The sequence below is a fragment of the Protopterus annectens genome, chromosome 1.part0, assembly GCF_019279795.1.
Source record: "Protopterus annectens isolate FY-2018-M chromosome 1.part0, PAN1.0, whole genome shotgun sequence".
Classification (NCBI taxonomy): Eukaryota; Metazoa; Chordata; order Ceratodontiformes; family Protopteridae; genus Protopterus; species Protopterus annectens.
The window spans coordinates 202,989,160-203,015,084 of NC_056725.1; the positions used below are offsets into that span (position 1 = coordinate 202,989,160).

General features: G+C 39.6%; 1 protein-coding gene across 2 annotated transcripts in view; it reads right to left on the bottom strand.

Moving 5' to 3' along the window:
* LOC122790142 (glucagon receptor-like) overlaps positions 1-25,925 on the bottom strand; it is a 2,645,547-nt gene that overhangs the window by 1,076,435 nt on the left and 1,543,187 nt on the right. For both annotated transcript variants that reach the window (XM_044057770.1, XM_044057782.1), the window contains one exon: positions 16,604-16,700. In XM_044057770.1, coding sequence (XP_043913705.1) covers positions 16,604-16,700 — 97 coding nt within the window. The remainder of the gene's footprint in view (positions 1-16,603; positions 16,701-25,925) is intronic.

Genomic DNA, 25,925 nt, shown 5'->3' on the forward strand with positions numbered 1-25,925 from the left:
CTGAGCAAAGCTGTTGAGATTTGTCAAATCCATGAAGTTACAGAAAGACACAGAAGTACGCTTGCAAATGACAAGGGCATGATTTCAACAGGCTCCAGTGCAAATGTAGATAGCATGCAACACATGGCAAATAGAAGCAGACCTAAGCACATGGCAGCCACAGCCCCTGCTGGTTCACCAGGGAAACCATGTAGTTTTGCAGCAAGTTCTAAGAAAGGAACATGCTCAGTGCAGTACAGGCATGAGTCAGAAAACCCCAAATCTAGTTTTATTGTTAACTGTCGCAGTTGTGGTTCAAATCATGACTCTAAAACAGAAAAATGCTCAGCATTTTGTCAGCAGTGTAAAAGACGGAACCATTTTCAAAAGTTTTGCAAATCAAGTAAACCTCACACAGTTACAAAGAGAGGCCACTCAAAAAAGCAAACTGATCAAGTGGAACTGCAGCAGTCTACTTTCTATGTAGATGGTGTATCAGTAATTGGTGAAAGGGTTGATGCATTGAATTTATTGGCAAGGAACGAAGTGCTTTGTACTGTCCAGATCAATGGTAAATCTACCAAGCTCAAAGTAGACACTCATTCAAAGTGTAATGTTATATCAGCAGGCACATTTGCTAAGTTGAGAACTAATGAGCAACTCAGTTGTGTGAAACTTATTGCCTATGGAGGTGAAGAAATTCAAACCGAATACTCAGTAGTGCTTTCATGTTATTTGGCTGGGAACTGTTACAGCTTGTTATTCTATGTAGTTCAAAGATCTGTGCAGTCATTATTGGGTCTCAGAGACAGTTTGAGAATGAATCTGCTTTCTTTTACAAAAGAAGTTCATGATATAAGCGCATATCCCAATTCCAAGTTTTCTGAAGCCATTTTCTCAGAGTATGCTAATGTTTTTGATAAGTTGGGCAAACTTCCAGTTGGGTATTCTATGAAGTTAGACCCAGAGGTCAGTCCAGTAGTCAGACCAGCGAGAAAAGTTCCAATAGCTATGTAAGATGAAGTCAAAGCTCAGTTGGATAAAATGGTGCAGCAAGGTGTAATTTGTCCAGTTACAGAGGCAACCAAATGGGTGTTATCCATGGTAGCAGCCCACAAGAAAGGCTCAGACAAAATCAGAATATGTATTGATCCAAGAGATTTGAACAAAGCATTAGAGACCTCATCATCCAATGCATACAGTCGAAGAGGTCACAGCCCTAATACTGAACGCCACTATTTTTTCTGTCTTAGATGCAAAAAGTTCATTTTGGCAAGTGATGCTTGATCGCAAATCCTCATTACTGATAACTTTTGGTACCATGTTTGGAAGATATAGATTCTTGAGGATGGCATTTGGAATATATCCTGCAAGTGAAGTCTTCCAGAGTGCAATGGAGCAGATTTTTTTAGGTTATTCTTGTGCCATAATAGTAGATGATTTATTGGTTGGAGGCAAGGTGAAGCAGAGCATGACAGAAACCTAAAAGAGAGTTCTAGACAGAGCACGTGAAGTAAACTTAAAGTTCAATCCTCTAAAGTGCAGATTCAGACTACCAGACGTTATGTAGGTCATTTATTTTTCAGTACTGGCTTAAGACCAGACCCGTCTAAACAAGCAGTTATTCTTGAGATGTCAGCACCAGATAATATTCAAGCTCTACAGAGTTTTCATGGCATGGTCAACTATCTGGGCAAGTTTATAGCAGACTTCATTGAGTTGACAGCACCTTTAAGAGAGCTAATGTGCAAAAATGTCACATGGTCTTGGTTGGAACAGCACCAGAAGGAATTTGAAGACCTTAAACAGAAAATTGCCACCCCACCTACATTAAGATACTATGATATCAATAAACCAGTCAATCTTTCTTGTGATGCTTCAGAATTTGGTCTTGGCACAGTTACTCTTTAGGAAGGCAGACCAGTAGCTTATGCATCTAGAACACTTACCGAAACAGAGATGCAGTATCAGTATGATCAAATTGAGAAAGAACTTTTGGCAACAGTGTTTGCATGTTCAAAGTTCACAATTATATCTACGGTCGAGGTATTCAAATTGAAACTGATCACCAACCTCTAGTTAATATTCTAAAGAAGCCTATGCATTCAGCTCCAGCAAGATTACAAAGAATGATGCTCAAATTGCAAAAGTGTAACTTCAAAATGGTCTATACAAAAGGTAAACTTCTTTATCTGACTGACACATTATCCAGATTGCCCAGAAATACAGCGGAACAGCTTGACACAGGGAATTTTGACTTTGACATGATGGCAATCTGTAATTATTCTACCACAAGACTTGATGAGCTGAGAGATGATACAAAGACTGATTCGGTTTTGTATAAGCTCAACCACTACACTAATGTTGGATGGCCATCAAAGCAATCTAGTGTACCACCTGAAGTGCAGACTTATTTTCCTTACAGAGATGAGATGTTGATGGAAGATGGCATTGTTTTCAAAGGTCCTAAAATTTTGTTCCCGCTTTCTTACAACATGAATATATCCAGATTTTGCATTGTGGTCATCGAGGTATTGACTCTACCAAAAGAAGGGTGACAGAACTAGTATTTTGGCCTTCACTACTGAAAGACATTGATAAAGTACTTTCTTCTTGATCAATATGCCATAGTACTAAACCGCACTTGCACTGAAAACCACATCAGCTAAGTCAAATTCCTGAACTACTTTGGTCAGCAGCTGTCACTGACATATTCGAGTGGAACAATCAGCATTGTTTAGTATTGGTAGACTCTTATTCAAACTGGTTTGAGATCGACTTACTACCTAATCTAACATCCTCTACTGTTATTACCAAGTTGGAACATTATTTCTCAGTCCATAGTAGTCCACACAAAGTTATTTCTGACAATGGTACTCAATTTATTAGTCAGTTATTTCAGAAAATTGCAAGAGAATGGGACTTTGTACATGTTACTAGCAGTTCTAAATATCCACAGTCAAGTGGACTAGCTGAATGTGCAGTACAGAGTACAAAGCAATTACTTGAAGGGTCAAAGTGTGACAATACCAATATCTTTTTGAATCTGTTTAATCTCAGAAGCATACCCTATGATGATATACTTGGTTCGCCTGCTCAGAAACTTCTATCCAGGCAAACCAAAACAACGGTTTACCTTTATAACTGTGATTTGCAGAAAGGCGAGTGCTCATATGAGCGACTCTAATCCACGAAACTAACAATGTAGACACACCTACATGTTCGAAAAGCAGCAAATCGAACAGCAAATTCGCTGTTTTTCAAACATGAAAGTCGAATTAAAAAAAACAAAGTGTAAAGCAGGGGAGCAAGCTAACCTGCACCCCCCACACATTATTATTCTAACTCTGAGATCGCACTATAGTGGGGAACGGAACCATTTTCTGATCTCCACTATAGTGCAATCTGCCCCTGAATGTCGAATGTGCAGTGAGCAAATCTCACTGTGCATTCGCTCATTGCACATTCGCACATTTTTATGTTCAACATTTGTATATCTTGCACACTGCCTTTCCAGCGTGTGCAGTTTGCCCTTGTGCAAATCGTGTTTATAAAGGTAAACCCAGAACAACATTGCCTATTAGTTCCAGCTTACTGAGGCCTATAGCTAAAAACAACAGCACCATCAGAGCCCAATTGTTCAAGAAGCATTCTATCCAGAAGTCTAGCTATGAGAAATTGAGCAGATTTCTTCGTCCAGTGAAAGAAGGAGAGACAGTAAGGATACAAACAGTGAAAGGTTTTGATTGGATTGGTCAGGTAGCAGGTATGTGTATTGAGCCAAGATCCTACTTTGTAGATTCTGAGGGTGTAAAGTACAGGAGGAATCGCAAGTAACTCCTTCCCTTACCAGAATTGTTATCACTGCATACAAACTCTAGAATCACTCAGCCATTGTTCCTCCTCCAGAACATGTCATTCCATTCCTATGAATGTTTCCGACACTCCAAAGGTTCAACACTCTAAAGGAAATGAGTCCAGTTACTAAGCCTGATTCCCAGTTTTACATCACACAATTTGGTTGCACATCTAAACCGAGTGTGAGATACACAGTGACTTGGACATAATTGTGTATACGTACATAGTTTTGTATAATGCATGACAAAAAAGCTATTTGCAGCACTTGCATGTTAATTGATATCCTCTATATTGCATTTTCTAAAAAGAGGGAGACTACAGACTACAGTGTCTATGTGTCTTTAAGAAGAATAGCAAGTGATGAACCTGCATATATAAATAGCAGGCACGTGCTATACTCTGTGCCATTTTGAAAGTGCAGCCAGAGAGTGAGCATGTAAGAACGAATACAGTCAGTTTGTATATAAGTTACCTAAGTTAAAGTTAATAGCTATAATCGTAATGTGTTTGTACATAATAAAGCTGCTTGAACAGAACCCACAAAGACTAGTCTATTATATCGAGACAAAACCAGCAACAATAGCCAACACTATATTAATGTAAATGTAGTAAGGTTGCCAACACTGCCCGCTCTTTCTTCTGTTTTTTTTTTTCTTAGTTTAACTAAGAGAAAAGCAATGTTATGTGCATTTCTTTGCATCTTTGTTTCAATGTGTAATATTGCTTTAATCAAAGGATGGAGACAGTGCTATTATTAAAAGAATATCAGTGTTGTTAAGGTTGTACTTATAGGTTCATAGGTGTGTACTAGACTAATGCCCCTGGAGCCTTTACAAGCTTAGCCCATAGGATTACCCTGGCAACTATGTCTGTCGAGTAGGGCCACTGGAGTGATCCCCGGGGTGAATTTTCTATTTCTCATCCACTCATCAAGATTTCTCTTGAAGACAGCCAGTGAGGTGCTCTGTTTGACATGTAAGGGAAGCCTATTTCATAGCATGGGCAGTCTCTGGGTTATGAACCTGTCCCTCCAGCACGTTCTGTTGATTGTGTTAATGAGGTTGAGGTTTCTGGAGCATGTGGTGTGGAGGGATTGAGATTTCTTTAGATGTAGCATTTCTAACAGAGCTGGGTCAGACATGGTTTTGTATGTCAAGCAGAGAGCGCCTCTAAGTCGGTGATATGAGAAGAGAATAGTTGGAGTTTTTTGAGTCTGTCCATATAGGACAAGTGTTTAAGGCCTAGGATCCTCTTTGTGAGGTAATTTTGTGGCCTCTCTAGTGTGGTACATGTCAAATGGGGCATTGTACTCAATGACTGGCCTAATGAGGGAAGAGCAGAGGGAGACAATGACCTCTTTCTTCCTGGATGTGCCACAAAGAAGGACTTTCTGACCACAGTGGCAATGTGGTGGTCAAAAGAGAGGTCACTGTCATCCTGTGTTCCCAGAGCTCTTATAATTCCTTCTGTGTTCAGTGGACTACCATTGATGTGGTAATTCATGGGAAATGGGTTTTTCCCAAAGTGGATGATGACACATTTTTTGGCATTGAGCTTAAGGCCATGGTTCTGATACCAGTCATTGGTCTCAGTGAGGCCTTTCTGTAGGATGTCAGCATCACTCAGGAAGTTAATAATGGCTCCCAGTTTGCAATCATCTGTGAACTTTGCCTGCCAGAGTCTCTTCATGTTGGCCTGGACTTCTGAGAAGTAGATGCCAAACAGGAGAGGACCCAGGACTGATCCCTGTGAGACTCCACTCGTGACTGATCAGCAGTCTGACTTGGAGTCAGCTACTTTCACACTGTGGGTTCTATCTGCAAGCCAGTTTGCAACCCACCTAATGATATAGGGGGTTGATGCCTAGCTTAGTGAGTTTTTCTATGATTCCTGAGTGGGGAATGGTATCAAAGGCCTTGGCCAGATCAAGGTAGGCTGTATGAACCACATTGCCTTCGTCCACAGCTCTGGTTACTGACTCAAAGAAGTCGACCAAGTTGAGCAGGCATGATCTACCCCTCACAAAACTAAACTGTGTGGGATCCAGAGTTTGGAGATTCCCTATATCCTTGTTTATTAGGTCCATGATTATGCGTTCCATAGCTTTGCATATCACACTTGTCAGGCTAATGGGGCGATAGTTCCCAGGGCCTGTAGTCACTTCTCCTTTGTGGAGAGGGATGACTGTAGCAGTATGCCATTCGGTAGGGACAAAACCTGAGGTGAGGCTGTGACTGAACAGGGCACACAGGTGAAGTGCCAGTTCACACTGTAGCTCATGTAGAACACAGCCAGGGATGTTGTCAGGTCCCATAGAATCTGCATTCTTGGCCTTGGACATGGTGTTTTAACCTCTGCAGCAGTAATACTGGGTGCCTGACAATCTACTGGTATTATGATTGGTCCTTTGAGGGGGTAAAGTAGGCAGTGAATCTGTTGGCCAGTATATTCACTATATCTGTTGGCTCGGTGTAGAAGGTACCATTGTGCAGTAGCTCAGATCAAATATGGGTATTGCCATGGAGATTTTTTACATAAATATAGAAGGCCTTGTGGTTGTCTTTACTATCTGCTGCAATTCTGTTTTCATAGCTAGCTTTAGATGATTTGATGAGGGATCTCAACTTTTTGTTGAGGCTGAGGGACTTTTTCCAGTCTTGAGACTTCACCTTATTCTGCATCAGTTTCCTCCTTCTGTTGTAGAATTTGTTTATGGCAAGGGACCACCAGATTGCCTTCCTTTTTTTGGAGGAGAACATCTTGGTTCTATTGGGTATGGTGAGATCCATGCATTTGTGTACGTGTTCATACAGTGCATTGGTGTATGATTTGGTGATCATGCAACTACTCTCCATTTGCATGGGTGCCATGAAGTTAGCCACCTCTGTTTTCTGCTTTTAGGAGCCCAGAGTAAGCTTTGTAGAGGTTTTTCATGGTCTTTACCTTTGCAGAGGTGGTGGGTGGCAGGGTGGATTTCCAAGCTGATTAGTTTGTGGTCAGATCTAACCAGGGAGGCATTGACTATTGGTGTAGAGCAATGGTCACCCATGTTAGTAATGACTAGATCAAGGATGTTGCTACCTCTAGTGGGGGTAAGAATGAGCTGGTCCAGGGCACTGGAATTAATGAATTCCAGGAAACGTTGGGCAAGTGTATTGGTACATGAGTAGTTTTCCCAGTTAATGGGGGGTAGTGGAAGTCACCCATTATTAGAGTGTTAGGTTGGACCCTAATATTCTCCAGGGTGCTTAGGAACATGGAGTCTGAGTCTTGGGACATGGCTGGGGACCTATAACAGGCTATGACCTGAATCGCTGTCTTACCCAATGTTAGCTGCACCTGAAGTATCTCTGATGCATTATGTTGGGCTACCAGTTCATGATATGTTAAATGGGGTCTGAATACCCTTCTCCTTGGCCATGGTCTATCAGCAGTAGCCGCAGCATAGATATGAGCCTGTTGCACATACACATGTAAGAGAGCAGCAGAAGGTCCCTAACATTGTTTTTTTTTTAAGTGTGATGGTAGCTGTATTGCATCAGCTTTCAGAATTCATGGCAAAGGGCTACATCATCTGTAAATGGTTACTCTGTAGCTTCCTGAATGGCTCCACCATCTTGGATTGCTTAATTAACATATAATTCAGCTAGTTATGCTTTCATTAGGATACTGTACACATCATATACAGCTATTGTGGCACAGACACACACACACACACACACACACACACACACACACACACACACACACACACACACACACACACACACCACACACACAGTACAGCACTAGTAGAAAGCTATGTTCTCTCATAAAAACATCCAAGGCCAACTTTGAGAGAAAAATCGCTATGGACACTAAAGATAACCACAAGGCCTACTTCTGCTATGTTAGAAACCTGGGTGGAAACCCTCAGATATGCTCAGAGTTAGTTCACAATAACAAAGAATACACTGAACCCACAGATATTGCCAACATTCTGGCAGACAGGTTCAGTGCAAATTTCTCCCCTCTCTCACCCCCAAAAGAAGAAATACTTATCCCAGCTGAATGTAACCTCCCTGTCATCTCAGATGTCTAGGTGAGAACTGCCCTCAGCAAAGCTAAAAACACAGCATCAATGGGACCTGACGGTATCCCAGGTTGCGTGATACGTGAACTCTAAGAGGAGCTAAACCCGCACATAAAAATGCTATTTAAACTTAGCCTTACTACAAGATATGTACCTGAACACTGGCGTACAGCAACAGTGGTCCCACACCACAAAGGAGGCACCTCTACAGACCCTGGTAACTACCGCCCCATAAGCTTAACCAGCCTGGTCTGCAAAGCTATGGAACGAATCATTATGGAACTCATAAACAGAGACATTGGGGACCTACAGACACTTGATCCCACCCAGTTTGGCTTTGTAAAGGGCAGATCCTGCCTTTTAAACCTGGTTGACTTTTTCGAAACAGTCACTAGAGCCATTGACGAGGGCAAAGCAGTCCATACAGCCTACCTGGACTTGGCTAAAGCTTTCGACACAATACCCCACTCAGGCATCATAGACAAGCTCAACAGCTTAAATGTAAATCCATATGTCACACGATGGGTTGCAAACTGGCTAAAGGACAGAACCCATAAAGTCAAAATCGCTGGAGCCATGTCAGACTCAAAGCCAGTCACAAGTGGTGTCCCACAGGGCTTTGTCCTGGGACCCCTCTTGTTCGGCATTTATTTCTCAGATGTGAAAGCAAACATGGGAGAGTTATGGCTGACAAAGTTCGCAGATGACTGCAAACTAGGTGCCATAGTTGATACACCAGTTGACACATACATCCTACAGAAAGGCCTCACTGAAACGGACAACTGGTGCCAGAGTCATGGCCTTAAACTAAATGCCAAAAAATGTATAGTCATCCCCTTTGGGAAAAACAAAGTACCCACAAATTATCACATAGACAGTAATCCACTGAGTACAGAAAATGTAATCAGAGACCTGGGGACCCAAGTTGATAGTGACCTCTCATTTGACACCCACGCTGCCAAAGTGGTTAGAAAGACTTTCTACCTTGCCCACCTTATCATGAAGGGATTCACATCCAGATCAAAGAAGGTCATTGTACCCCTATACCCCTCCCTTATCAGGCCCATGATTGAGTACAATGCCCCATTTGGTATGTACCTCACCCGGCACTTGCAACAACTGGAGAGATCCCAAAAGTACCTCACCAAGAGGATCAAGGGTCTCCAACATATGTCATATGCTGCCAGACTAAAGAAACTCCAGCTCTATTCAGTAGCATACCGCCTACTCAGAGGTGATCTGTGCCTGATGTACAAGGCCATGACCAATCAGGAATTGATGGACATGCTCCACCTCAAAAAATCCAAATCCATCAGAACCACGAGAGCTAAAGATTTAAACCTCAGCACAAATATGAATAGGACATGCTGGAGGGACAGATTCATAACTCAGAGGCTTCCCATACTCTGGAACAGAATCCCAGTTCATGTTAGACAGAGCCCCTCACTGACTCTCTTCAAGAAAAATCTTGACGAGTGGATGGGAGATCGTAGGTTTACCCCGGGGGTCATCTCTGTGTCACTACTAGACAGAGGCACAGTAAACTAATTCTATTATGTAAGGGGGTCTTCACTGTGTCACTACTAGACAGAGGCACAGTATTCTAAATCTATTCTGTACAATTTTGTACCATTACATGGGGTGGCGAAAGCCACATCACTATGGCTAGGCTTATAAATGCCCCAGGGCAGATAGCCTAGTACTAAAATATGAAACTATGAAACTATGAAGTTTAGCTGTTCATGTGTCTGACCCTTCATCTATAACAATATGAATGAAAGCATGGTAACACCAGGGGCCTTCAGTGAAGACAATAGCATTCAAAACACACAGTCATGCTCTGCTGTGGCTGAAAAAAAGACCAAGTTACCAGGCTTAATATCAGAGAAACACAATTCTTTGGCTACCGCTTAAATAGCTAAGTGAACTTTTTAAGTTTGCAGTGTGTGGTGTGCCTCAGGTGTCAGTACCAGATTATTACTTTTCTCGCACTTCCTTAATGATCTTTCCTGTGACCTTCCGTTCATTAAACTAATTCTTTATGCTAATGATATTTTCATGCATGAGTCCGACAAATCATTTGACAATCTCACTGAAAAAATAAAACAAACAGATAAACTATCACAAGGCACCATTACTCACCATGTAAGAACTAAAAATTTTAAATTAAGAGTTATAGTATTTGTTTCCAGCCACCATTGTCAAAAGAACTCATACATCATAAATCTATTCCCCTAGTAGATAACTAGAAATACCTCAAGCTCTTGTTAGAGGCTAGTCTGTCCTTTGAACTACATATTAAAATAATCATAAATATAGTTTGTCACAGATGGAGATATGCTCTAAAACATCAAGTTTAAACAAGTTTAATGGACAGATTAGGCCATTGCGGGCTGTCTCCATGGTTACCATAAATGTAAATGAGACATTCCAGGGGAGAGGCATATGATAATGAGTTGTGCTCTTCTCTAGAAAAACCCACAGTAAGTGTTTTAGGCAGACGAGTAATTCATAGAGCCACTTGGCTGCTAAAAAGTTACTATAGCCAGCTTTGTTAATTAAGATAGCCAAAAGCTTGCATTTCCCCATTACTTTTGATGGTTAAGAGGTAACAGCTACAGAGTTTAGCAGATAGGTATTGTTGATGGGGTGTGCATGAGTTCATGTGTATAACTGCATATATGGGTGTATGCAGAAGCCTGAGTAGTCTCAGACGAGTGTGTGTGCATGTGTATGAGTGTGTGCTTGTGTGTTTTGATGTGTGTGTGTAAGTCTGTGTCTGCCTGGTTGACTGCAGTAAGGTGGAGAGGTTAATAAGGAATAGGCTAGTGTGTGTGTGTGTGTGTGTGTGTGTGTGTGTGTGTGTGTGTGTGTGTGTGTGTGTGTGTCTGTGTGTGTGTGTGTGTGTGTGCTTGAATGCATTCTCATGGGATGCAGGGTTACTTGATGTTGTAATGGTAAGACAGTGTGTGTTTGTGGGGTGGGGGTAGAGGATTTCATAACTCTGAACTCTCCCTAAACTAATGAGCAGTATCTGTAATATGTGGGGGTAGCACTGGACACCAGAGACACTTTATTAGATTATGTAAAAAGTTAAAAGAACAATACATTTTACTGCAAAAGCTGCAAATAGAGAATAAAATGTACAAAACTCAAATGTCTAGCATTATTGACTCACTGCATTCATTCTTGTCAGGGAAACGGAGATTACAAGAGACAAAATCATGGCTGTTTTATTTAGTAAGGGGCAGCTGAGAGTTTATGTGTTTGTGTGTGTGTGTGTGTGTGTGTGTGTGTGTGTGTGTGTGTGTGTGTGTGTGTGTGTGTGTGTGTGTGTGTGTGAAGTGAATGAAGAGGGTGCCTGTACTATGTGCTGGATGGGCCTTAGTGCAGATTATGGCAGTAATATACTTGCTAGCATTTGAGGTAATTACTGAGGAATTCAGAGACATGCAAATTAACCATTAATGAGGTATTTCATCATTGCAGATAATGTGTTTCTAAACTGCTGGTTTCTGCGATCCACTTAAAGTTTCCTTTTTGCTGTAGCCTTGTCACTTCTGGCTCTCCTTTGTCTGAATCCTGGCTATAATTATCCCACTGTAAATGTGCAGGTTATTACAAGTGTAAATGTCAGACTGTATTGTCTTGTTTAAATGTACAATCATTGTATCAGCATTCGCTACCTAAAGGTAACTGTTGTCATCTAGTATTGCTGTTGTTTAGATGTACTTAAGTGTTCTTATCAGTCATTCAATGTGCATCAATATGCTATTGTTAAATAATGCATGTCACTGCTGTGCTGTATGTGCATATTATTGGATTTTTACACTTTCATTATCCCAGCTCATGGCTGAAAAGGACAGCTTGAGCAATCTGCCTACCCAGATAATGAATTAAAATAAATAATTAATTAAACAGAATTCATACCTGACACTTTTTAGGGACAGGAGCTCTCTGTTGTGACTCATACAAACTGTGGCCTTGTAAACCTTTCAAAAGATAACAGTTCTAGAATGCTATATACTGAAATAAATCAATTTTGTCATTACTTTAAATTTTAAAATAAAGAGAATATGGTTTCCAAAAAAGAAAGCTGAATGATGAAGTTGTGATATGGCCTGCAGCAGGTTATGTGGACATCTGACCTTCATACAGATTGGTGCATACATAATCCTTTTTAAGGACAATAAGGCAAAATATGTAGAAATGAAGAACCAGCAACTCCATATTTCTTAATTTAAAGCCCAAATACAAATTTCAGTTAGATTTATTTATCTAGTATTTATTGGCATTTGTTTCCTGGGAAAGTCTAACCAAGCAGTGTCATTTCTTAGAGGAGGCCTGGAGTGAAAAGCTCTGTTATATTGATAGGCTCCATTTTCGTTGTTTCATCATTTACAGTCCGTTTCACTCATGAGCAACAGTTGCATATTTCAGACACCCTTGACATCAGTTACATCATTTACAAATGATTTCAACTTAAAATAACAGTTGACATTGGTTGCATATGAAAATGTTCTCTAATACGTGGAAGTATATGCAATGTATTCGCCAAATAGTTCCAAATGTGTATTCTGTTCATTTATTTATTTAGTTGTCATTATGCATTTATTGTCAGGTTTTAAATAAAATCTAGGACATAGGTAACATAAAGAGTTAGAGCAGCCCAAAGAAAAACAAAGGGGGTGAGGAGGCACAGTGAAGATATGGAAGAGGAGGGTATAGATGTGATAATAGTATATTATGCTTTGTGCAGTAGAGAGTTATGGCACAAATTCGAATCTATGGTTAATCATCGAATGGCACATCATCAAAATCCAGTCAGTGGAAGTCCATCCATCAAACAAGCACTTCATTGAACCTGTGAGACGGGGAAAATAACTAGTTGTCCAATACTTCCTTGTCTCGCAAACAGCAATATTTCAAACCCCCCCCAATGTGGGTGGCTTCACCCCCAAAATCCCCTATATATATATATATATATATATATATATATACCAATTCCAAGGTTGCCCAACAGTAGGGAAAGTGAGACTGGGAAGTGCTGGCCAACTAGTTACTTGCCCCATATCACAGATTATATGAACTGCTCGTTCAAAGAATGGACATTCGATGACTGGATTTTGATGATGTGCCATTCGCTGGTTAGTCCGTTCTATGATTAACCATAGACCCCACAAATTCATATATCTATATTAGTACCAACTTAACCAGATGGGAGGTAGGTGCAGAATAATTTATCCTATTGGGTTTTTCTTTGGTTGGTAATTAAAGTCTTTCAGGTTGCAGACTGTTCTTAAGTGAAGTGTGATAACATTCTGGATATTAGCAATGCAGTGTGAATACAGGGAGTATCCTGTGTTGTTTTTAGGTTTAGTTATGGAGAGCAATGATTTGTCAGTGGAGTGTAGAGGTCTCTTAGTAGTGTAAGGCTGAATGGTGGAATGAAGAGATGGGAAATTTTTAGGGCTGTGCAGTAGTTTAAAGGTTGTAATTAATTCTGAGTACAATAGAGAATTATTTAGTTTGAGTAAGTTTAATTGTTTTAGAAAGAGGCAGTGATACCATCTATATTGTTGGTTGGTTGCAAATCTGACTACTAAACTTAGCATTGTTCTAGTTTAGCTGATAGTAAGGAGTTAAGATTGGTTAGGATAAGACAGGCATATAATAGGGTGGGGAGTAGAGAAGAAGTGGCCATGTTTTGTCGAACAGAGTCAGTGAGATAGTCTTTTAATCTCTAGCTTAAGTTTTGATGTGTTGTCTTTGGGGCCTGCTGAAGGTGGGAATCAAATTTCAGGTGGTCGTCTATAATCACATCTAGTAGTTTAGCATGGGGTACTAGTTCTACATTGGTCTTGTTGGATGACAGCATATTAGGGTCTATATTAGAACACCGAATGTTCAAAATTTTGAGTGTTCTAATATCGACCCGTTTTCAGCTGAAAATATCGAAGAAACAGAAAACTGAATTTTTTCCTAGGAAAACAATTTGGTTGTCTGTTTCTGTTGCTTCGGTATTTTCTGGGCTGTAGTGGAAAGTTATGGGTCGGGTTCAGGTAAGTGTGCGATTGTGTGGACGTGAGGGTTAGGGCGGGGTAGGTGAGTTAGGGTTAGGGCATGGGTGAGGTGACTGTGCGATAGGGATGGACCTTAGGTTTAGGGTTTGGGTTAAGGTAAGTGGATAGTTAGTGGTGTATGTATAGTTTAGTGTAGGGTTAGGTGTAAGAGTTTAGGTGTATGTGTATGGATTGCTGTTTGTTTGGTGTGCTTGTGTTGTATGTATGTGTTTTGGAACAGCAATTTTTTTCCCTAGGAAAAAATTCACTGTTCTGCATGTTCGATGTTTTAAATTTTCGATTCATAGGATTCAATATTAGAACACTTGAAATTTTGAACATTCAGTGTTCTAATATAGACCCACATATTAAAAGTAGTTTTGGGGAGGAAAGAGAGCTGGGGTGAACTTTAGTTAGTTTTTTTTTTTTTTTTTTGATTCGGAAGGGAGTTGTGAATTGATGAGCCAAGTTGCTATGGAGGAGAAGGACTTCTGGGTGAGTGTTTGGAGCTTGGACAGTGTCTTAGCAGCACATATTAGAATGGCATCATCAGCATATTGTGCTATGGTGACCTCTTTGACTGCTGTGTTTAGGTCATTGACAAGTTAGACAGTAGTGGTCCTAGGTTGGAGCCTTGTGGGACTCTGGACTCTACTCCTCGTTTATTCCTTCCTATATCCGTCAATCAGCTTCCAATTTTATTGTTTGGGACTGTTAGTAAGATAACACAAAAAACAGTTAAGTGGTTGTACTGTGATTGGGTATGAAACAATGCCATAAGGGAGAGAGGCGGTTATGAGAATAATACACATAGCAAGCTGAGAATAAATACATCTTTCCAAGATTTTGTATAAGGGTGAGAGAATGACAGTTGGTCTATAGTTTGTGAGCTCAGTTGATGAGCTGTCTTTATGGAGAGATTTTATTATTATATGATTTTCTCCATAAGGTGAGGGCATAATTGTTTTGGACAGAGTAGTTTATTAGAATCAAGACAGGATATGCAAGGCTATCTGCAGTGAGTTTGAAGTGATCAGATGGAAGTTGGTCAGGGACAGTAGTTGTTGCCGTAAGGGTGCACAGGTACTTTTTAATTGTATATGGCACTCTAGACAGTGTGAACATATTTTGTGGTATGATTGGAGTGGGATGGCTGGATTTGTAGTAGCTTTGTTTTATAGGAGGGAGGTTACTCTATTTAAAAATGTGAGTTAAAATGTGAAGCAATGCTTCAGGAGTTGTTTGTTGGGGATGGTCTAGGCTGAGTTGATTTTTTGGGATTGTACAATGTATTTATTAATTTCCAGAATTTTTTTTTTTTGGATTATTGGATGATGAATTTTGGGTGCTGCTATAATAAGATTTTTTTCCCATTTTATGTATTGTTTGCTATGGTTCTTTAACTGTCTATACTGTTGCAGGGATGTTTGAGACTTGGTTTATAGCCATGACTTTCAAGCTTTTTCTCCAAATATCATGAGTTGCTTTGTCTTTTTTGTTAACCAAGGGCTGATTTGTTTTTAACTCTTTTGGTTCTCAATGGTGCTTGCTCTGCCAGGATATTTAGCAACATTGTATTAAATGTGTCTACTGCTTCACCAAGGGGAAGAGTTTTAAGCAGAGCCCAGAGGATCTGGAGCAGGCTGGAAGTAAAAATGTCTTTATGGAACTTACTGAAGTTTCTGACTATTTTATGATGAACCTTGTATGGCTGTTTGCAATGTCTCATTATGAACCATAGCTGGAGATCGCTTAGGCTATCGGGTAGGGTACCATTTGTGGAAACATTTGTTTGGGGTGGATGCCAGAATTCAGTCTAGGATAGGTTCTTTAGATATGGTCTTGGTAATTCTAACTGAAGTAGTGATCAACTGAGAGAAGTCGTAGATCTCTACTTAATCTCATAATTTACTACCTGCACAGTGTATGATGCATCTTAGATGGCACCATGTTTGAGGGGTTCTGGAGGGTGGTGTGTAGCCACTTGATAAAATAAAGGGGTTATATTCACTGTCTTTTTAAGTCTTATGAAAAGGCAGCCCAAAAGTGCATATTACAAAATATTACAGAAAATGCATGTACATATTGCACCATTGTATTCCTAACATATGGTTCAGTTTTATAGCACAGCAATAATATTCGCTGAAAAAACACACACTGAGTCTAGATTAGTTAAGAAAATTTTCTTACTTAAGATGTAAACAGAAAGAATAAACTATTCTGCCAAAACTAAGATGCAGACAGGATCTAAAAGTCATAATAAAATATAACTTCTTTTTAGCTCACTGCCTTTTCTGACGTTTTTTTTTTTTTTACATCTTGCACGTAAGCTTCACTCAACATATTCTCAACTCAACTTTCAGGGCTTAGCAATCAAAATCAGTAGAGAATATACATTTTAACTAAAAATAATGTCTAATATTAAAATTAACATACTTAATAACTTAGTTTTCAATCATAACTGCTGGCAAAGACAATCTTATGTATGCACCTAATATGTTTCATCCCTATTAATATCATCCATTAGGGCAATACTAATTAACAATCTGATGTGACCCGATCCTGTTAATAATCTGACAAATTACAATTAAATAATTCATTGTATCTACAAGTCCAGGAACTGTTTCTCTACCTTCTGGGTATGGATCCATTTCCATCTTTTGTTCACATTCCTTCTGATATTGTTTCCACTCTTTGTAAGTATCCGTTGGTGTCTTTTTAGCAATGGTCTGCAAAATAAAAGGGAAATATAAATGTATGATCATAAACTTGACCTTCCTTGCAAGTGACCATATGAATTATTCCTTTTTATTTGCTGATCACATAACGAGCACACTTTCACGGTAGATGCAAGAAACTGGGAATGATAATAAACAAGGTCAGAATTACTTTGAAGATAGCACCTTTACAGGAACAAAGCCTTCTCTTTTGATATTCTACTGTACTATAAATAATTACTTTCATGCTTTTGTATCCAATATTTTTGCCAAGGTAATAACACTAGTAATAAACCTACAAGAACTAATCACGACTTTAGATACATAACATAGAGCAGTTTTGGTATTTAATGCGATGTCAGACGTGGCGTATCACAAAGTGAGCTGTGAAGTGGAAAAGTAAGGAAAATCAAAAACAGAAATAAAAGTGAAATATAAACGCATATCGAAAAGGCATTGAAAAAGTGTAAAAGTATAAAAGAATAATATTGTGTGATACAGGAGATGAACCAATGGAATGAAGATGACCAGTAAGTGTGTGAAATAGGTGTCCACTACAAAGCAGACACAAGCTTGTTGATCAAAGAGGTTACAGAGCATACTATTGTATCTGAATGGAGAAAATGACTGACAAACTGACTATCGGTTAAAACATTAATCATCTTCCTGAGTTTGGATGACATTCCTGAATCTTGTGAAGAAGTAATTAGTCATTTTATTACTACACTGTGGTATTATTCTGCTATATCTACATATAACAAGGACAGGGCACATGCTATGCTTTTACAAATGTTACAATATCTGCAGATGTCTATAAAATGCTGGTACACTGAGCATTGGTGTTTAACAACAGCAGCAGTATTTGTCTCACATTAATGACAATGCAAAAAGAAGGAAATGATGCACTTCACCAATACTACTTGTTTGGTACTTGGCAGAGTGTGTGCGTGTGGCGGGCATAGCATAATATTGAAAATGAGTGTGTCAAATCACAGAGCATCAAAAATAAAAAGATACATATTGAGTGTTTACAATACAGAACACTGTCAACCAAAAAAATTAATTTAATTAGTACACTTTGCTATTATCTTATATGCAAGAAATTGTTGTAGATCTTACTAGGGGTAAACATCAACAAGCACAGCAGTAGACTGATGCTGAAATAATCATAAATTACTGCTTCTCGGTAAATATTTTTTGGTTCATACTGATACATATCTGAAAAAGTAATGAACTCAAAAGATATCATGTTTACTGCACTTACATGCACAGATGAAAAGTAGCCACTGGTGTGGTATAAATATTTTACTGCATACTACAGAACTCAGCAGAAAGCGTTGGCGGGATGTTTAGCAAAGCTGCATTAACAACAGTAATTGCTGCCAACATGTAATGCATGCAGCAGATGGTCAGATCCTAGAGATATCAACAGTATTCAATGATAGGGTGCATGAAAGGTTTATACAGAAGACTTGCAGTGTGGTACAGATTCATAACATGAGACATCCCTGAAGAAAACCTGGTAACTGAGTGCAGAACAGAATATTGTAAATAATACTAGACATATGTAGAGGCTCAAGAAAGGATATGCCTAACACCAATGAGCCACATGCCTTCATATGTGTTACAGGTGACAGTAATTACCTTTAAAATCCTGAAACATCACTCCTAGTCAGCAGTGTAAGTGTAGAAGCCTATAAGTACAGAACATAGACTGAGGAAAATGCATTTGATGGAGTTTTGGGGTTGCTGAAGTCCTGCCACATGTGTTCATTGGTTCATAGGTGTGTACTAGGCTAATGACCCTGGAGCCTTTACAAGCCTAGCCCATAGGATTACCCTGGCATCGTGCCACCCAACATTAGTTCCCAGTGCCTCTATCAAGTAGAGCCACTGAAGTGATCCCGGGGTGAACTTTCTATTTCACATCCACTCATCAAGATTTCTCTTGAAGAGAGTCAGTGAGGTGCTCTGCTTGACATGTATGGGAAGTCTGTTCCATAGCATGGGCAGTCTCTGGGTTATAAACCTGTCCCTTCAGCATGTTCTGTTGATTGTGGTAATGAGGTTGATATCTCTGGAGCATATGATGCAGAGGGACTGGAATTTCTTTAGATGTAGCATTTCTAACAGAGCTGGGTCAGAAATGACTTTGTAAGTCAAGCTGAGATCGCCTCCTAGTAGATGATATGAGACAGAGAATAACTGGAGTTTTTTGAGTCTGCCCATGTAGGACATGTGTTTAAGGCCTAGGATCTTCTTCATGAGATACTTTTGTGGCCTTTCCATCTGTTGCATGTGTCTATTGAGGTAGATGCCAAATGGGACATTATACTCGATGATTGGTCTAATGAGGGAAGAGTAGAGAGAGATGATGACCTCTTTCTTCTTGGATGGAAAACCCTTGGTAATGAGATGTGCCACACAGAAGGACTTTCTGACCAATGTGGCAATGTGGTGGTCGAAGGAGATGTTGCTGTCAACCTGTGTCCCCAGATCTCCTATAATGCCTTCAGTGTTCAGTGGGCTCTCATCGAAATGGTAATTAGTGGGAACTGAGTTTTTCCCAAAGGGGATGATGATGCATTTTTGGCATTAAGCTTAAGGCCATGGTTTCGACACCAGTCATTGGTCTCAGTGATGCCTTTCTATAGGATATCTACATCACTTGGGGAGTTAATAATGGCTCTCAGCTTGGAGTCATCTGTGAACTTGGTCAGCCAGAGTCTCCCTGTGTCAGCCTGAACTTCTGAGAAGTAGATGCCAAACAGGAGAGGACTCAGGATCAATTCCTGTGGGACTCCACTTGTGACTGCTCAGCTGTCTGACTTGGAGTCTGTTACTTTCACACCGTGGGTTCTATCCGTGAGCCAATTTGCAACCCACCTAGTGATATAGGAGTTGATGCCTAGTTTGGTGAGTGTATCAATAATTCCTGAGTGGGGAATGGTATCAATGGCCTTGGCCAGGTGGAGGTAGGCTGTATGAACTGCCTTGCCCTCATCCAAAGCTCTGGTGATTGACTCAATGTAGTCAACCAGTTTGAACAGGCATGATCTACCTTTCACAAAACCAAATTGCGTGGGATCTAGAGTTCGGAGATTCCCTATATCCTTGTTAATTAGGTCCATGATGATGCACTCCATAGCCTTACATATCAGACTCATCAGGCTAATGGGGTGATAATTCCCATGGTCTGTAATCACTCCCCCTTTATGGAAAGGGATGACATTAGCATTGCACCATTTGGTAGGGACAAAGCCTGAGGTGAGGCTGTGATTGAACAAGGCACACAAATGTGGTAACAGTTCACTTTGTAGTTCATGTAGAACACATTCAGGCATATTGTTGAGTCCAATGGAAGCTGTATTCATGGCCTTGGACAATGCAGCTTTAAACTGTGCTGCAGTAATGCTCGGTGCCTGGCATTCCTCCAGTACTGTGATTAGTCCTTTGGGGGGAGAGAGGGGTAAAGTTGGCACTGAATCTGTCGGCCAGTATGTTGGCAGTATCTGTTGGCTCAGTATAGGAGGGACCATTGTGCAGTAACTCAGAGCAAACTTGTGTATTGCTGCAGAGATTCTTGATAGATTCTATAGAAGGTTTTGTGGTTGATTTTAGTGTCTGCCGCAATCCTGCCTTCATAGCTGGCTTTACAAGTTTTGATGAGGGATCTCAACTTTTTGTTAAGGCTAATAAGGGAGTTTTTCCAGTCTAGGGACTTCACCTTTTTCTGCAACAGTTTCTTCCGTCTGTTGTAGACTTTATTAATGGCAGGGGACCACCAGATTGGCTTCCTTTTTTTTGGAGGACAGCATCTTGCTTCTGTTGGGTATGGCTAGTTCCATGCATTTATGTACATGTTTGTACAGTGCACTGGTGTATGATTTGGCAGTCATGAATCTATTTTCCATTGACATAGGTGTTGTGAAGTTAGCTATTTCTGTTTTTAGGATCCCAAAGTCAGCTTTGGAGAAGTTTTTCATGGTAGTTACCTTTGTGGGGGGTGTGGGTGAGATGTGGATTTCCACAGTGATTAGTTTGTGGTTGGATCTAACCAAGGAGGAATTGACTATTGGTGTAGATCAACAGTTGTCCATGTTAGTAATAACCAGGTCAAGAATGTTGCTTCATCTAGTGGGGGTAAGAATGAGGAATGTGGAGTGAGAGTCTTGCGACATGGTTGGGGACCTATAGCAGACTACGACCTGAATCACCATCTTACCCAATGTTAGTTGTACCTGCAGTATTTCAAATGCATTATTCTGGGCTACTAGTCTGGAGGTGTTTTTATCCTTTATGAATATGGAGAAACCACCACCCTTGGAGCTTCAGTCCATGTTCTGGGGCTGAAAGGTGTAGAATGAGTTATAGCCTGGTAGCGCAGGGGTGCTTTCGGCTGCTTTAAACCAGGTCTCCGTTACAGCATAAATGTCAATGTTCTCCATTTTGAAGAGTGCTTCGAGCAAGTGCATCGTGAGATTTAGACTTCTAGCATTGAGCAGCATGACCCTCAGATTGCATTTATTTATAGCTGTCACAGTGGTAATTTGGTCTTTGGAACATCGCCTAAAAAGCACTATAGGGGTGCCAAGAGCCTTAGCCAGTATCCAGAAACCCAGGGGTGATAGATGCAGGCCATCTCTGGCAAAGCATCGAGGTCTGTCAATCATGTCATCCCAAGCAGACAGATACTGGATCCCCTTAGAATGACACCAGAAACTTAGCCCATTGTTGAAGTCAATCATTTTCTGCTTGTACTGCGGTATCATTCTGGGCAACAGTAGGATGCTGCTCGGGGCGAGGGTGATACCTGCCTGGGCCAAATGATCCGAGAGTTCCTCTATGTGTCTTTTCATGTAGTCCAGGGAGGTGCATCTCAGATCATTTACACCCACATGGACAGTGACAGAGTCATACTTGTACTTGTGGAGTGACCTGAGTGTGTGTGTGTTATGTGTCAGATTCTGGCACCTGATAGACAGCTGACTGTTACCTTCTCCTTATTCAACCTAGTGAGTGGGACATCAGTGTGCCACACAATTGAGTCACCTATGATTAGTGTATTGGACAAGCTGTTTTGCCTTAGGGGTTTAGGATGAGGGGCACACTGTGTAGGTGAGCTATGTGTCTTGTGGTTTGTGCTGTGTTGTGGTGGTTGAGTGCATTTCTGCCTTGGAGGTCTCTGCTGTTTGGGTAGATTTCTATTGAGAACCTCCATGAAGGTGGGTGTGTGGTTTATGTTTTTATGTAAGAGCTGTGATGATGGGTGTCCTGGAGGGCTATGTGTTGCATGTGGTGCGGTGCAGGTGTTAGCCTTCTCCTCTTGACCAGCTATTCCGGTCTTGGCTTGAGAATGCATGGTTTCCAATTTGGTGTTTGAACACAGCTTGGGGTGCTTCCAATACAGATCTATCAAAACATCACATATAGTCACTGTATGTACAGTCCTGCACAGCATGATAATCAAACATTGTAGTTTTCCAGTTCAGATTGTAGTAACACTACCCTGTTATAACACAAGTAAAAGAACCCTGACACATGAATAAGATTTGCCATCCTGTTGTAACACTACCCTATTGTGACACAAGTCAAAGAACCCTGACACATGAATAAGACTTGCCATCCTGTTGTAACACTACACTGTTGTAACACAAGTCAAAGAACCCCGATACATGAATAAGACTTGCCATGGGAAGCTAGGTGTGATGGCACCAGAGTATCAAAGGTCAGACAACACTAATGCATTGATGTAACGATGGCAATTTGTGTACTACAAATATATATGTTCTGACATGATGCATGTGTGCATGATGCACACAGAGGTATTATGTCAAGTACAGCATAATGCATTGGTAATACCAACACAAGACACACTGACAGCTGCAGGCCCTTCCAGTCTGTTGTATCAGACAGCACCATACCTAACCCTGCTGTGCATAAGTCACATGAAAGCTATATACTTGTTACAATATCAGTAGAACTATACAACAACCACTGAGGCAGACACCGTATTCACCAAGATTCAGTTTTCATGTCAGTACCATTACAGAGCATGCTGACTTATGTATGTTCTGCAAAGTTGTGGAATACCTTAACAACTCCATGCTGTAGAAAACTAGTGTGATAAAATTGCCATAAATGCAGGGAGCAAAATGCAGAGAGAACAACACAACAGGCTAAGACAGATATGCTGGCCACACCAGTATTATTGCTACATCAATACTATCCCAGAACATGTTTTTCCCTACAAGTTATTCTAAGCTGTGACATTTTTCAGTATACCACTAATCTGTTATGAAACTAAGCAGCAGAATTAACATAGTTATGGTATGTGGGACATATAGAGGGTGGTACAGCTGTCCAAAGCAGATAGCAATAGTGTGTGGCCACACTACAGTTTTAAACCAAAACCAACTCACAGAATTGTTGTCCATACATATTCTGGCAATCTGTGCCACTGGGAAATAGTCCAGTAAGTATACTACATCTGATGGAAAAATAGACACAAGTGTATCAGTTGCAGAACATACAAAGAATCTCGCAGAAGACAAAGTTAGACAGGAAGCTTAACTTGGTACAGCTGCCATGTCACAAACAACCCAGAACATGTTGGTCTGTGTATTATCTGCAAACATGTGACATGGGAAAAATCTATGTGGCTATAACTTATGTGTGTGAGGGCATTAGACACCACATGAGACAGTATAAGTTAGTATAATACATACTAGAGATTACTTTAAGATGGATTCTGTGCCTACATGTTGAAATGAGATACACAGCTGTATATGTTATACTGTATGAATTGGGAATGCTTTCTCAACTGTGCCTGCTGCAAAATTTATTGTTTTTGGCTGGATAGGTAGGGTACTGTGGAAGTGTCACAGGTATAGGTATATAATATAACACTGGGTTCATTGTATATGCACTGATATCTTAAGTGTTGTAATCTGAAGAAATAAAAAAAACACTGCCATGGCAGAAGTATGGATACCCAGCCTGTTACAGATACCCTAGTCTGCACATCTGTATGCATGTATGTTCTTGTCTGTCAGATTCACTATGACATTTTTTGGGCTGTTGCACACTTGTCCATCTAGGCTACCCCACCACAGTGCTCAGTGGTGCATGTTGACTGTTCTGTCATGCATATATCATATGTGTTAATCCTATGTTATTCTGTATATAATTATACATTACTAACTCACAAACATATGTTATATAAACGAACCAAAAAGTGCACAAACTATATAACTAAAAACCAAATAAATAATGGTGATGGATATAGAACAGCTTCTTTATTTACTGTTAAGCGCTTTTCATTTGTCTCAAATAGCAAACTTCATCAGACAACAAACAACTAAAACCTTCCTTCTTATATACTTAAAATGGCATCATTTCCTTTACAAACAGGAAGTGACATATTCAGTGCTTTTTTAAAAAACATATGACTAATATAAAAACTAGTTGCTAAAATACTGATACAATAGCTAATCATCTAAGCTAACATGCTCCATGAACATCATGTTTTATATATAAATGTATATATATATATATATATATATATATATATATACACACACACACAAACACAAATATTCATAGATTAAATGAAAAACTTACTACATCCATCATACTAGCAATGTGTTTTCTATGAGACCAAATAATTAATAAAATAGTGATTGCTATACACTCTTGAAAAGATTCAATATGAATGTAAACATGCTAACCAATGCCTAAACTGAGAATATTATGAATATCTATTTTTTTATTATTATTATTTATTATTATTAATAATTCCTTACTTATTCACTTTCTTACTTTTTTCCTTTTTCCTTTTTTACTTACTACCTAGCCAATGCCTTTAACTTAAGTATACTATTAATAGTGCAGTAATCATTTAATTCTGGCCATACACATGAATGTAGTTGCAGTTGCCAAACCAATTCAGCCTTTTCCAGCTGAATAATCCAACGTCTGCCCCTATCCTGTTCTTTAATCTGGTTTATTACACAAAACTTAAACAGATGATCTTTAAATTCATATATATGCTTTGCTAATGCATTTGTTAAAATGCCTTTTCTGATTGCATAAATATGCTCATATATTCTCTCTTTCAAACTTCTAGTTGTTCTTCCTACATAATATGCCGGACATAATTGGCATATGGCAACATAAATTACCATTTTTGTAATTCTATATTCTCTATTTTTTATCTCAACACATTGACCTTGAGATATAAAACTGCAGTAGTTACACATTCCACACCTACTCATACCCATGTGCAAGTTATTAGAAGGTTTTTTACAATGCTCTATTGTTCTTAAGGTTTTTACTCTCTTCTTGCCACCATTTTTAATCCTTCCCCTACATTTTCTTTGATTTTTACATCATCGTTAATAACTAGCCCAATTCTTTATCATAATAGCTTTTACTTCATAAAAATGCTTACTAAATGTTATTATAAATGCAACTGAGCAGTCATATTGCACTTGTTTAGTGCTTATCTGATGGTTCTCTCCATGGTAACTATGAATGGGGTTAAAATGTCTATTCCCCCTTTTTATTCGCACGTCATTATGTATATCTTCCATCATACTTGTTGGATACCTAATATGGAAAGTTGTAAATAGTCAGGAGGAGATCTTTGTTAGCAGACTTAATGCTGTAGTGTTTATTTTTAATTGGCTAGTGGTTCTGTTACAATAATTTTATTTATTTACTTTTGTTTACTGGGAAAGTCTGTCTGGGAACTGAAATGCCCATTTTCAGTAGAGGTCTGGACAGAAAAGCTCCAAAACAAGGATAGAAATGCATTTTTGACAATTCAAAAAAAAAAAAAAACAGTCATCAAATATTATTTGCAAAGTATTTCAAAGCAAGTGGTCAACAAACATTATTTGCAATGCATATCAGGTAAAGGAAATACATGTTTTCAAGGTACTGAGAGCAGAATCAAAAATAATATATTAACACACTTGTAAAGTATTCATGGTGAACACAGTTAGGATTGCATACTTCAACCTGTAGGTGTGGTACAGCTGCATAGTTTGGTAATTGCCTGGTAATATATTAGGGTGGATTTTATTTGCAGGAGGTTATTTAGAAGCCTGATGTGATTTGGAAGTTTGTTCCATGCCTTGGAAATGGCAAAAGAAAATAGTGAGTTACCATAACAATTAAGGTGGCTGCGGTGGTTCAGCAGTTAGTGTTGCTGCCTCACAGCAAGAGGTTCTA